This window comes from Penaeus vannamei, chromosome 32, assembly GCF_042767895.1.
Source record: "Penaeus vannamei isolate JL-2024 chromosome 32, ASM4276789v1, whole genome shotgun sequence".
Taxonomy (NCBI): Eukaryota; Metazoa; Arthropoda; class Malacostraca; order Decapoda; family Penaeidae; genus Penaeus; species Penaeus vannamei.
The window spans coordinates 31,354,664-31,369,236 of NC_091580.1; the positions used below are offsets into that span (position 1 = coordinate 31,354,664).

Consider the following 14,573-nt stretch of genomic DNA (forward strand, 5'->3'; position numbering starts at 1 on the left):
GCGGGAGTTCGGCATTCTCGGTGGCGGTGTTGGTGGCGGCGCTGTGGGCGGCGCACGCAGCCGATACTCGCCACGGCCTCTTCACGGGATCGGCGGGCGGCCACGGCGTCGTGGGCGGGGTCGCTGTGGGGGTTATTGGCGTGGGCGGCAGCGTCGGCGGCGACTGCGAGTTCTGGTGCGAGGCCCGCGCTGGAAAGTACGAATGCTGTGATTCGGGTAAGAGGCTGGGCTGGGCGGTTCGCCTCTGAAGAAGCGAAGCCGGGAGAAAGGAAACGCGAGATCTTGGCGTTTCGAATAAGACTAAACATCTCCGGTTTCCTTTCACTTCTGCCGCTGAGGAGGAGGCTAGTCAAAAACTGTTTCCTTTTGGGATGAGATTGTGAGTGCTTCACATTATGGATTATCTCTTTCGCAGTTCATTCTGATGCAGTTCAGTAGCTTACCAAGGTTTAAAATGTCTTTGCCTCGCAGAAAAGCATGGGACGTGCCCGCCCGTCCGCCCGCAGTGCCCGCCCGTGAGGTCAGGCTACGCCCCCCCGAGATGCAGCCGAGACTCCAACTGCCCCGGCTACGAGAAGTGCTGCTTCGACGCCTGCCTTGAGTACCGCACCTGCAAGGCGCCCATCTAGACCCTGCGAGGCTGCGGAGGCGACCCCGAGGAATTCCATGCTCTTCGTTCTGTTTCTTAAAAACTGCGAAATGGCAGAAATATCAAAACTGCACAAAAGGGGTTGATTTTATTATTTCGTTTCATTTCATCGACATAATGGAGTGTCTTACCATTCACCTCGATTAATGAAAGCGCAATGTGGATTTTAAGCTATCGCGGATTCCCTCGATGAAGAGCAGTCATCCTGACACTGACTAAGAATACCAGAATAAACCATCAAAATATCACGTGTGTGTATATAATCCTTTGTGAGAGTAAAAGAGGCATGAATTTATTTACAAAGCAAGAAACATGACATTTTTGCTATATGTGTAACATTTACACAATAATGTTTTGATGGCGTAATACAGTTCTTGCTTTGTGAATTTGTTTCACATAATGCATATCATTCCTGAATTTGCCACAATAAGTCTGTTCCTCCTTTGCAAGTGCCAATTATAATGCCTAAAATCCCTCATAAACATCATCTGTAGCCTTAACTATAATTGAACGGAGGATGTGATTTTAGTTTATCGTGATTTCACATTAAGCGCCGTTGGGCCCCAGTCGAAAGACCAGGACATTATAGAGTATTTCTGTAATCGAATCTCTTCCTCTATAGGCAGTGGTCGGTGAAAAGGGTGCGGGTATGAACAATGCCTTAGTGTGTCTTGTGGACGCCATCTTTGAGTCATATGTCACGCCGCTGTTAATATGGTTCTTTTATTTTCATCTTTATTGTCACAAAAATTATTACCACTAAGCATATTTTCATCACTATCATTAGAGTCACTACCACAATTAACAATATTAATGTCTTCATTGTTATCATCATCACCAGTATTACAACCACTATCATTAACATTATTGTTATTATCATCGTCGTCATTAACCTTACCATTACCATCATTGTTATTAATAGTATCGCTATCACTACCATTGATATACTTACTGTTCATCATCGTCTTTCTCATTACTCTTATCATCATCATTATCTGATTACCGACATTGCTGCCATCGTCCCTGCCATGCCCATTGCCGTAGGATGGGCGAAGAGAAAGTGAAGGAGGAGAAATAAAGAGGAGGAGCAGGATGGGAAAGGAGATGAAAAGGATTAGAAGGGAAATGAGGCTGGTAAGGAGGGAAGGAGGAGGAGCGAGAAGAGGAAAAGTGAGAGAACCCGTGAGAGAAAGAGAAAAGGAGGAAAAGGAAGAGGAGCAAGGGAGGAGGGAAAAGAGCAGGAGGGGGAGGAAGAAAGTGTAAGAGAAGAACGAGAAGGTGAAAGACGAGGGCGATGGGGAGAAGAAAGGAGGAGGAGGGAGACAGAAGGAGGCGGAAGGCGAGTTTCCAGTTGCACAAGCCTTCGCGTGTGTTTTCCCGCGCAACAATTCCCGGCATCATGACTCGGCATCGCGCAACCCCTTGGCCAGCGGAGGCGAGACGCAGAATGGCCGACGGAGATCCCTGACCTTCTCCTCACCTCCACCTCCACTTCCTCGATGGATGACTTGCAGGAAATTTCGGACTCTTCCTTGGCCGTGAAGTTGGGTGTCTCGGCGCCTCCCCCTTCGCCGCTCTTTCGTGTCGGCGCGCGGCGCATGGCTTCCCTCCTTTGTTTCCCTTTTTTGGCGGGAAGGAGAGCTATGGGAGTCGGTTGCGTAACGAGATATTTCTTCGTTTTTATTTTTACTTTTTCCTTTATTTCATAATTGTTGGTTTATTCACCTCTGTTGTGAGTAATGGGTTCCAATCCCTTTTCCTTAATGGGAATGGCTGTGTTCAAGCTGGATTGGACTCTCCAGCTGACCATTCATCTTCATTTCCTGAGTAAAGGAGGAAATAATCTAACCATCCTGGTGTCTAGGACTTGCTATCTAAACTAATAGAAATAATATGTTAAGATTACAATGATGACAACAATATGATCAGAACGATAATGATAATAAAGATGACAACAACAATGACAATAGTGATAGTTAAAATAAAAATTATTTTACAAATACGAATAATGATACTGATACTAAGAAAAAGAAAAAAAAACAGCACACACACCAAAACTAATAACTACGATGAATGATAACGATGTTTACTATCAATATCATTAGTATCATTATTTAAATCATCATAATCAAATTCAGAATAATGCTAACAATAATGGTAATAGGAATAAGAATAATGATGATAAAAATGATAACATTTACCATAATTATAGTATCAACGATGATAATCATAATAATAATGAAAATAAATGATAATTATCATTATCATTATCATTACTATTATTATTATCATTATCATTATATCAGTGATAGTAATGATAGAAATAATAGTAATAATGATGATTATGATAGTGAAGATAATACTGGCAATAGTGATGATAATAATGATACTATTACTGCTGCTACTACTATTAATGATAATGATAATAACAATAGTGATAATAATTATAATAACTACAATAGTAATGAAAATGATAACAATAGCAATAATAACAATGATAATGATGATAATAGTGATGATAAAAATGATAATAATAATGATGATGATGATAATAACAATAATAATAATAATAATAATAATAATAATAACCACAACAATAAAATAATAATCATCATGAAAATGATAATGAAATAAAGATAATCATCATCTTAATAATAAAGATGATAATGAAAATAATAAGAATGATAATAGTAATGATAATGATAATAACAATATTATTAATTAAGATAATGATGAGTGTAATCATGATAATGATAATATATATCGTAATGATAATAATGACAGTGATAACAATTATGATAGAAATAATAACAATAATAATGGCTGCGAAATTATAATAATTATTATAATAACAGTGATAATGATGATAACAACAAACATAATAATGATAATAATAAAGAACATAATAATAAGCATAATAATGTAAGCAATGATATTTACAAATAAAGAAATCAAAATAATAAATGTGATTATAACTAATAATAATAATAATAGTAATTTTGATAATGATTAAATCATGATAAATTTCATTGTATTAACACTAATAATAGCAACTAAATATGTCAACAACAATTATCAAGATGAAGATAGTGATTATGATAATGAGGTTATCAATGATGAAAATAATGGTATTGAAACTAATTATAATAATAATAGAAATAATAACAATAATAGTATAAATGATAATAATGATGATGATGAATATACTAATAGTAATAGTAATAATAATGATAATAATAACAATAATGATGATGAAGCATTAATAATGATTGCAATGACAGCAGCAACAATAACAATAATAGTAATTGTTATAATGGTGATGATAATGATTATTATAAGGATGTTTATAACAATAATGATGATAATGACAACAGGTATAATAATGATGATAATAACAATACTAATAATAATGATAACAGTAATACTGATAATAAAGATGATGATGATAACAGCAATAATAGTAATAGTAATAATAGTATTAATGATTATAACAACAATAATAATGATAATGATAACAATAATAGTGATAATGATGATGATAATAATAACAATAACGATAATAATTATACTAATAATGATGATAACAATTATCATAATATTGGTAGTAACAATGGCAATGATAATGGTAATCATTATTATTATTATCATTATTATTATTACTATTATCATTATAATTATTATAATGATAATAACATCAATAAAAACAATAGTAATAATAATAATAATAACAATGATAATGATGATTATAATAATAATTGATATTATTAGTATTGCTATTACAACAATAATGACAATATCAACCATAATGATAGTAACATGGATGCTAATAATAGTGATAATAATAATAACAGTGATAATTATATTAATGATAATAAAGATAGTTATACATAATGATGATAATGATAATGATAGTAAAAGTAATAATAATAATAATGGTAATAATAACAGCGATGATAATAATCATAATAATGATAATAATAATAACAACAATAATGATGATTATAATAATAATGATAATAATAGTAATGATAACAATATTTTTTATGGTCATGATAGTAATGATAAGGATATCCATAATAACAATGATGGTTTCCGAACAGCCTCCGTAGCCGTAATAATAATATTATTGATGATAATGATAAGAAATAGAAAACAGAAAATAACGCTAATGATAATGGCAATAATTATGATGATAATGATCATTATAATTATTATAATGTTATGAATAACCATAATGATAATAATGATAATGTTAATGATAGTAACAATAAATACAAAAATAATCATATCAATAAAAGTAACACGGATAAGAAAGACAACTATAGTAGAATAGTAATAGTAATAATAGTGATGATAATGATAACAACAATAAAGATAATAAAAGCAATAATTATGATAATAAAGATAATATTAATTATAATACTTATAAAAATAATAATAATAATGATAATAACAATAAAAGCAGTAATAGTAAAACTGATGATGATAGCAATGGTAATCATGGCAGCAATATTAGTTCTGTTAACAGGGATGGCCATAAAGACAAAATCGTTAATGATAATGATAAAACGAAGGATGGTTTTAGCGATGAGATAAGGATAAGAATGATATCATAGCCATTGTTATCATCATCAACACCAATTATCAGAAACATTGAAAATTCCCCTCCCGGTAATATATATATATATATATATATATATATATATATATATATATATATATATATATATATATATATATATATATATATATATATATATATATATACATATATATATATATATATATATATATATATATATATATATATATGAAGTCCATAAAACACTTGGTCAAATACACGACTGGGGACACTACATTCGGTTGGGTGGGAAGCCCTGATGGGAGCGACTTGGGCTTTTAAAGTATTTCAATTCCTTGGGAGGGACAGCGGACCTCCCGTGAGAAGCGCGGTTGCCTCTCGTGTTCGGTGGCTGTCGGCCTTCCCAGAGTCATGGACCCCTTCAAGGATACGGTGGAAGCTACGGATCCCTTCAACGCTTCTATTCGCATTAACACAACTCTGCTTGTGATGTATTTAATGGACGATTGATTAATGGACTTCGACTGATTTCACTGTCCCATACATATATGAGATACACAAAGTATTATCAAATTTATACGTAAACAATCTGAAAATACACACTCCCTTTTTAGGTAAAGGGATGTTAATATTTTATCTGTACCTTACGGACCCCCTGAAACCTATTCATGGATCCCTTTGGGGTCCAGGGACCACAGGTTAGGGACCCATGTTCTAGAGGAAAATGTGTCGAGATAACATGATTCAGGTGCGTTTTAGATATTGCAATTCTATTTCTCTCTCTCTCTCTCTCTCTCTCTCTCTCTCTCTCTCTCTCTCTCTCTCTCTCTCTCTCTCTCTCTCTCTCTCTCTCTCTCTCTCTCTCTCTCTCTCTCTCTCTCTAGATTACTAGTTTCTTACTAAATAGGTGCTTTCCATACACACAGATACACATACGCACAATCGCGCGCGCGCGCATTTCCATTACGCAGTAATTGTTGATCAAATAACAATAACGACTCCTTGTTTGTTGATATGCATGCGATTTTCATTTCTTTTTGCAACATGGCGACATCAGTGGGAAGAATATTGTACAAAGTCTTACAGCATATAATTTTTGAAGTAGAAGGACAGATTTTTTTTTTAATCTTCCACGAAGAAACAAGAATATGAAAATATCTGCCTGGAGTAGTTGGGAAATATTTATGAGATTGAGATGGAAAATTGAGGACATCATCATCCAGTAAGTTTGTTTTTTTATCATCAACCATCTCCAGCAGACGAAGAGAGAGAGACAGAGACAGAGACAGAGAGAGAGAGAGAGAGAGAGAGAGAGAGTTCGTCATCCTGCAACATAAGCTTTCTTTTCTCTGGCCATTGCTAACCGTTACCATGACCGACACAGCCCAGGGGAAAGCCGGGATACCCCAGTTATATAACAGAAATGCCTCGCGTGGCGATTATAGCACAAAGTAGTCACATGTAAACTATGCTTCATATATGTTAAGTAGCTAATATTCAGCATCAGAAGGGACAGCTGTAACAACCAAAGACATCACAACTGCGAACATTGATTCCCTGTAGGAAAGAGCCCAGTTAGTCTTCAAAGAACAGCGGTCCGATTTTTTTCTCCTTCTTCGTCTGGTATGACGTCAGAGACCCAAAGTGTTTAATCACCCCTCATTGTCCATACAGCCACGGGATTTCCTCCAGTCATCTCCATAGCTGCCGTGGGTATATAAAGGGCGGCTTCGTTTATCCCGACACAACCTTTTCGACTCTCAAGGACCATGGTAAGTCGACTGAGCACTCCGCCTTCAGTCAGGCGAATGTTTATGCGCGCTCGGTCGACGTCTTGGCGACTTAGCAGCTCAGCACATTTATGAATTAGCCTACATTAGGTCATCACTTCTCTTTCACACTGCTTTTTTATCTCCGAATCGTATTGTTCGCATCATCTCATCCTACAGGCTGGCGGCAAGAGGTCTTTGGCAGTGGCACTTCTGGCGTGCCTCGGCGCAGTGGCTCTCTCGGCCAACACGAGGCACTATGGTAGCTCGAGCGGCTATGGTTCAGGAGGCATCATCTCGGGTGGAGGCTTCGGCGGAGGCCACGGGAGCTCAGGAGGCTTCGGCGGAGGCCACGGGAGCTCAGGAGGCTTCGGCGGAGGCCACGGAAGCTCAGGAGGCTTCGTAGGAGGCGTTGGGGGAGGCCATGGCGGCGGAAGTGTAGGTATCGTCGGAGGAGGTTACGGAGGTGGTAGTGTGGGCGTCGTCGGAGGAGCAGCTGGAGGTCACGGCGGCGCAGGCGTGGGCATCGTCGGGGGCCACGGCGGTGGAAGCGTGGGCATCGTAGGAGGCGGATTTGGAGGCCACGGCGGCGGAAGCGTCGCCATCGTCGGCGGAGGCTCGGGAGGAGGCTACGGAGGCGGTTCGGGCGCCAGCTGCCGGGCCTGGTGCAAGACGCCGCAGAACCAAGCCTACTGCTGCGAGGACAGCAGCGAGCCAATCACGATCCCAGTCGGTAAGTTGTATCTTATGAAGCGCCATGGCTCTTGGAATACTTTGTCTGGAATCTTGCATATAATCTGTTGACGTGTTGCAGCGGCGAGCGAGGCGGCCCCGCACTAACCCCTCCCGATCCACATCGTCTTCACATTCCATAATTGTGAAACTTTTTCACAGTGAAACCAGGCAGCTGCCCGCCCGTGCGCCCGCAGTGCCCGCCTGTGCGGTCTGGCTACCGCCCCCCCAACCAGTGCAGCAACGACTCCAAGTGCCCCGGTTATGAGAAGTGTTGCTACGACACCTGTCTGAAGCACCACACCTGCAAGGCTCCTGGAAGCACCTGGTAGTTCTTAAGCCGTGTACAGAGAACAGGTTGAATGTCAACTTGTTGCTGTGTATAGCGTTATATGTAACAGTATTAATTAAATTGTAAAACCTCCATGCAAACTATTTTCCTAATACATTTCGAATGGTGGATGCTACCAACTCCAGTGGTATTTTGGTTACTGGTCGAAAAAGCTTGCTGTGAGATGTGAACCAATTTGAATGGCCGTTCCTTATGTGTACTATGGATAAAAGTTATTCCATATACAAATAAGAACAATGTTTTATACTTAAGTCTCATTTTTGACGGCAAGATATTTCAAGATTTCTTAAAAACTCCAGGAGAGGCTTGATACAGTTTCATGACGTCACAATAGTAAACAAATCGCATACAGGACGGCACATTTTGATGAAATTCTCTTATCAGATTACACATTTTATCTGTGCCTCACTGATGCATTAACTGGAGTATAGTAATAGTTTTATTTTTCTTTTGAAGATACTCGTCAATGTTAGATACTTATAGCTGTAATATGGGCAACCAAGAGCATTTTTATTTGCTTTTGTTATCTTTATTCTAAACTCACAGTTTGAAAGCAGTCTGCTATTAGTAGATATTTTTTAACTGTTGCCCCATGTGTTGACGATTTTTTTAGTTCATATTATTTTGGGCTACCTATATCTTCTTCAGTTTATGCAAAATCCAGGTGATGAAAGATTTCCTCGTCGCAAAGTGTATTATCTTTACTAAGAGCGTCGTCTCTTTTCTTTCACGGTTACTCCTGTCCCCCACTACGAAAGGGAACGAATGACCACATATTCCGGCAGTCTGTGTACAACTACCTGATAGCAAGCTGGGTGTTGGGTCTTTGATGGATTCGGGAAGACGAAGCAGACCGAACCAATTCGTAGCTTGATTGAATTTCTCTTTAAAATGTGCCATCAGTACCATGACCATATACAAATCAACAATGTAAACCATAACAATTTAATATCATTCGCAAATGCGTCATCAGAAAATAAGGGCACTCGCATTACAATTCTCAAAAGATCACGGCCTCGTGTTTAACATTTCGCAAAGAACGGCCGTCAGCTGTCTTTTGTTTCAGTAAAGTCAAGGGCAGTGACAGAAAACAGTGTCCTCGCCGTTGTGCCTGCTTCCAGGTTAGCTTTTCCCAGTCTATCGGTCGACCTCCTTACATGCCGTCCCAACACATAGCCTCTTGGCCATCCCCGCCGCCAGTGTGTTGCTTCTGGCTCGTACCGTTTTTGACTTTTGTTCCACGTTAGTGTTTCCGACTCCCAAACTACCTCTACCAGTGCCATATCGCACGATTATTATTAAATCTCTCCTACATTCACGAACCAAGTATGACCGTGACTGGAGACTGGAGACAGCCTCTACACTACACAAGCAGGTGCATTATAAGCATAAGCCTACAAGCGTCTGTTCCTCGGTTAGACGCGAATAGGAGGAAAATGTTTTTGCCAGCTGTTGAAACACGTTAAGAAGACTTTCTAAAGCTAGTACATGAGTAACGCATTTCTCATTCAAACAAGTACAGTATATTCCGAGAAAGAAACAATGGACTATCGTTAAACATTTGACATCAAAGCATTCAAAAAGTGATTACAACCAAAGCAGACACGAACAAAAACCTTGACATACCATTTCGTAAAATCAAAAACCAAGTTGAGATTCTTACAGTTAGTGTGGCATAGTTCTATTAGGACTGAGGCACGTAAAACCACAGGCTGAACTACTGCATAACATACCAACACGGGTATACGAAAGTGGTGAATTTTACAACAGTTTGGTTATTTTCAGTATTTACTTTATATGGCACATTATTTACTGCAATCAATGCTAGTTAATTTTTAAAATCATATTTCAAAAGACGTATTGCGTCATTTAAGATTAATATTTTATCACCCTGGTATGTATTGCACTTTTAACAATTTTTACGAGCTATAAGGCTTGGATTTTCTGATAGAAATTTATTTAGAAAGATACCCTACATAGGCCTAAATCACTGCATTTCAACTTACCGAAAATCAAAAATATTCGAAAATCAAAAATCGCTTCTCACACCAAACGTCCTTCTTTCACAACGCATGCACACAAAACAGCCATATTCCACAGCCACCACGTGGCAGAAGCCTGCCTTAGCTCCACATCGCCCATCAAAGGCACACGTATACATCCAGGGGCAAAGGACTTTTCTGAGGTGGAGGGACAATGTGTCCATTCCCAACCCCCAAAAATATGATAACGGGATAACGCTAGCCAGATCAAATAAAGGCATGTTAAAAATCATTTGCAAGTATACAAACAGAGGTGTTTGTGTTATCAATGGCAATCTTACCTTTTCTGTAGAACTTTGGGAGAAACTTCTGAAACTGGGGGTGGGGGAGACGTATCACCCCCTTCCTCCACCACTTGTAGCCTTGCGCACACATACACACACACGTGCGCGCGCGCGTGTGCGCACAACGTATAATTTGCCTTCTGGTAGTTGCAGCCTCATTTGGACAAAACCCCCGGAACAAATTATTTCTCGTTTATTTCAAGCCACATGCAGATCGCCGGCGACACACATTTAATGCTTTTAGAAGATTTTAAGAAATTTGAACCACATTAGGTCTCATGGGCGAAGGTTCTGCTCGCTTTAGGGCGGCTAGCATCAAATACTGATGTAAATATCTATTTAGACTTATTCACACTTTAGACATACACTTTAGATTCCCGTCAGACTTTTCACACTTCCTAAGGGAATCTAAGGCTAAACCTGCTTCTCGGATTCGCCGCTTCAATATTTTGCATTTTGAAAAAAAGAGGCGGGACAAAAAAACAGCACAGGCTTTGCTTTCGCAAACCTGTGAATATTGCCACTATGGGAGGCACACGCCGCCGGAAGCCAATCAGAGAGCTTCTTTTTGATCACATGCGAGAGGACAACCAATCAGGTCTTATCTTTCAAAACCATATGCCAGTGGAAAGGGACCGACGCAGCAAACTTTGTTTTTTGGTCTTTGGAGTTAGAGTTGTTTGTTTTATTAATGTTGATGCTACAAAACAAAATTACAATAATAGTAGTAAGTACAACACACGTAAATTCAGTCAAAAATAATGTTCTTTATTCGGAATTATAGTAATAAATCAAAGGATGGGATTCATGACAATACGTGCCATGGAAAGCTGAAAACTTCAATCTTATTATTGTTTATTTTCTGTAAGTTTTTTGCCTTGTCGCTCCATTTCGTTTTCTGAAGAAAAAAAAATCCGAGAAGCAACAAACAGCGTGGCCTAAAATGTAATTTGAAATATGAAGGTTGGTCTCTCACCAATTGCAGTTGGTGAGAGACTTACGACACGTTAATGAACGTTTGGCTTTCCTTGTAAGAGTTGACGGTCACCTTCGTTCGTAAGTAAATATACATCTATTCAGACCTTGTCTGCATCGACACTGGGAGAGTAACGTAGAGAATATCTGTCCTAAGGATTTTGCATCTCTGTTTACTAATTGTTTAACCAACGAAAGCCTCACATTTTTGACGCTATACCGCAGCAGTACAGCATCACCTGGTCTGCTGCATAGTAACATGTCAGTAGTGAAATACACAGCAACAATTAGTATCCCTTAATGGCCTAAAAAGTAAATTTTGTTCATTGTGATCGCCTAAGTTTTGGTTGTGGTTCTCTAGTTTTTCTTCGTAACACTTACCACATCATATTAGTCTGCCGCTCTTCTCCTGCATAACGTATTACATTTTTTTTCTCATAAATCTCCACACCACTTCAAACGCAGCCGCGTCATGCTAGTTACTATTGCGGATAAATATAAACATGGATATAATGATAAAATATAAATACATGATTTTTCCATTAGATTTCCCTTAGCCGAAAATAGAATTCGTGAGATAATCAACAGAAATACGCATAAAATGATAAAGGGAGATAGAAGGAGAAACGGGTGATAATGGGGAGGGAAGGAGTGCCTAGCGGGAGGCTGAGCAATCGCCAGCCGCGGGTTCTGTGGGAAAACTTGTGCGTCCGCGCCCGCCCCGCCCGGTCCACCGCGTCACCCTTCTCCGTACTGCACAGTTGACATAATCGTTTCCAATCACCCACTGTGTAATTTGTGAATCCTTTTTTCTTTCTTTCTTTTTTAACAGTGTACTGCATTTTGAATCTGGCAGCGCCTAAGGTTAGCATCGACAGCTTTTACTCGATGCCAACAATGGCACCGAAGCACAATAAAGTCCGCCGGGAAAAATCGAGCTCTTTGAGGGCGTCAGCCACGCCAAGGTGAGCTTTTCATTGTCCTCTTCGTCTGGAATTTCCTCGCGTCATCGCCAGAGCTGCGCTTGGGTGTATATATACTCCGGTGGCCGCAAGTGCGTCTTCAGGCACATCAGTCAAACACAATGGTGAGTTCTTCAGCCCGGAGTGAGTCATTCCGCCGAAGGAGGTGCAGCCGAGGCCTCACTTCGTCTTTCTTCCTCCGCAGATCCGCCGCGGAGCCTCTCTCGCCTTGGCGCTCGCTGCCACACTCTTCGCCGCCGCCGCCGCCCTCGCAGCCGACACCCGCCACGGGATCGGCGTGGTGGGCGTGGGCACGGGCGCGGGGGGTCTCATAGCGGGCATCGGAGTCGGGCATGGGGGCGGCGTCGTCGGAGGCGTGGGCGTTGTGGGCGGCCACGGCGACGTGGCGGGAGGGAGCAAGAGCTGCAGGTACTGGTGCAAGACGCCCCAGAACCAGGCTTACTGCTGCGAGGACGGACACGACCCCGTCTCGCAGCCCTTCGGTGAGGCTCAGAACGTGGCTTTGCTTTTCCTTTTTACTGAAAAGATGCAAGGGCGATTAGAGTGTTTTCACTTATAGAACTTCCTGTGACGAATAGACATATACTGTATTGGGAAGTGTTCCTGACAGTTTCCCTCTTCATGGAAGTACAGTGGCGGACAAAAGTCTTTTAATGAACTGAAGCTTCGAATCTGTCTTGTGCTCTGTGACCTTTGATGTCTGGCACATTTATTTTCTTGCCATTATTACTTACTTCGAATCTGTCTTACCTTGTACAAAAAGTGCATTAATAAGCGGTCGTTCGAAACAGATTTCGAAACATGCTCGACAAAATTTTTGACCGCGACTGTACCTCAGCCATGTATGATAAGCTTTGATAGTTTTGACTGGATGATTGGAGTAAACTCAGGTAAAAGACCAACAGAAATATCATTGTCCACAACGAAATAAAGTATAAACGGTGTAGAACACTTCTTTATACATGTTATTTATTAATGTTTTTCACCCTCCCAGTGAAGCCAGGCAGCTGCCCGCCCGTGCGCCCGCAGTGCCCCCCCGTGCGGTCTGGCTTCCGCCCCCCCAACCAGTGCAGCAACGACTCCCGCTGCCCCGGCCACGAGAAGTGCTGCTACGACACCTGTCTGGAGCACCACACCTGCAAGGCGCCCGGCAGCACCTGGTAGGGACAGCAGCAGTCACCGAGGAAGGCGCGCGAAGACTCTGGATCAACGTTTCTCAAAATTAAATGAATGCGTTTTTTCTTTTCAGGCAAAATGTAAATTACCCCAAGATGAATGTCTGCGTAACAGATGTCGTCAGTGGCATAATAGATGACTTTGGTTGAATAAAAAATATACACATGCAAGCCTACATATGATTTGATTTAATTAACCATTCCAACTGCTATAAAAAAAAAGGTCAGGCACATATTTACAAGTGGTGCTATTCACGGCATGTTATCCCTGCTTATTTTTATACGAAACAAAGAAAATTAAGAAATTTATCAAGGGGATATAGTGCTAGTACTATTTCTTAATTTATTTTGTTCACTGAAGATGAAAAGGAAAAAGATGTTAATATGGACAGCATATATATATCATGATTAATTCTGTGTAAATGAAAGTATGCTTAAAAATAGCCTGATAATAACTAACACTGAAATATTATCTTTATATGATTATGACAACATCGCAGTTCCCAAATTAATAATTATTTTGATTCTTTGAATATTACGATAATGGTGTATAATGATGGGTAATGGTACTGGTAACAGTAATAGTAATGATCATGAACATAGTAATTATAGTGATAGTGGTCATAATGTTAAAATTGATGATCCTAATGGTGGTTATAGCGATGATAGCAATTAAGTAATGATGGTAGTTATAGTGATAATTCTTATAACTTAAAGTCATAAAAATGATCATTCCAGCATAAGAACCATAGAACGTGCATGATTATCACTCGCAATCAGCCGCCGCCTCCACGGGCCGAGGAGCACCCGACGCGACCGCCTTGCCCTCGAAAAGGGAGCACCGCGGCCACGGCAGAAAAGGCACGATGGACAGATAGATATGTGTGGCAGTCGCTGTAGACTGTCCGGATCTCCAATTGAATACTGATGTCAATGTGTCTCTTCTGTATTGCTGTGCTTGGAGGTCAGCTGGCCACACTAGCAAAGCTTCCCTCACTGATGGGTATGCTGGTGGTGGGCATTATCCTCA

The 14,573-nt window shown here is 40.1% G+C and overlaps 3 protein-coding genes across 3 annotated transcripts in view; all 3 read left to right on the forward strand.

Moving 5' to 3' along the window:
* Positions 1–894, forward strand: part of LOC138867792 (uncharacterized) — a 1,092-nt gene extending 198 nt beyond the window's left edge. The window contains exons 2-3 of the mRNA XM_070144590.1: positions 1–216; positions 472–894. The exon at positions 1–216 is cut by the window's left edge and continues 7 nt beyond it. Coding sequence (XP_070000691.1) covers positions 1–216; positions 472–629 — 374 coding nt within the window. The 3' untranslated portion in view covers positions 630–894. The remainder of the gene's footprint in view (positions 217–471) is intronic.
* Positions 895–6,930: 6,036 nt separating this feature from the next.
* On the forward strand, positions 6,931–8,156 carry LOC113827248 (uncharacterized). Its single transcript, XM_070144354.1, has 3 exons — positions 6,931–7,003; positions 7,181–7,733; positions 7,895–8,156. The coding sequence occupies exons 1-3, from the start codon at positions 7,001–7,003 to the stop codon at positions 8,062–8,064; spliced, it is 726 nt and encodes a 241-aa protein (XP_070000455.1). The 5' UTR covers positions 6,931–7,000; the 3' UTR covers positions 8,065–8,156.
* A 2,779-nt stretch (positions 8,157–10,935) lies between these two features.
* LOC113827160 (uncharacterized) lies at positions 10,936–13,719 on the forward strand. The gene is made up of 5 exons (XM_070144676.1): positions 10,936–11,088; positions 11,396–11,466; positions 11,611–11,675; positions 12,497–12,850; positions 13,363–13,719. Exons 1-5 carry the CDS (start codon positions 10,936–10,938, stop codon positions 13,530–13,532), a joined length of 813 nt encoding a protein of 270 aa, XP_070000777.1. The 3' UTR covers positions 13,533–13,719.
* The last annotated feature ends 854 nt before the right edge of the window (positions 13,720–14,573 follow it).

Bases quoted from the DNA above. Each gene is read 5' to 3' on its own strand.
- LOC113827248 (XM_070144354.1), top strand. The intron at 7,734-7,894 runs GTAAGTTGTATC...ACTTTTTCACAG, and splicing joins GCCAATCACGATCCCAGTCG to TGAAACCAGGCAGCTGCCCG.
- LOC113827160 (XM_070144676.1), top strand. From the start codon at position 10,936: ATGGGAGGCACACGCCGCCGGAAGCCAATCAGAGAGCTTCTTTTTGAT. The intron at 11,089-11,395 runs GTTTGTTTTATT...CACCAATTGCAG, and splicing joins TGGTCTTTGGAGTTAGAGTT to TTGGTGAGAGACTTACGACA. The intron at 11,467-11,610 runs GTAAGTAAATAT...GCTATACCGCAG, and splicing joins GTTGACGGTCACCTTCGTTC to CAGTACAGCATCACCTGGTC.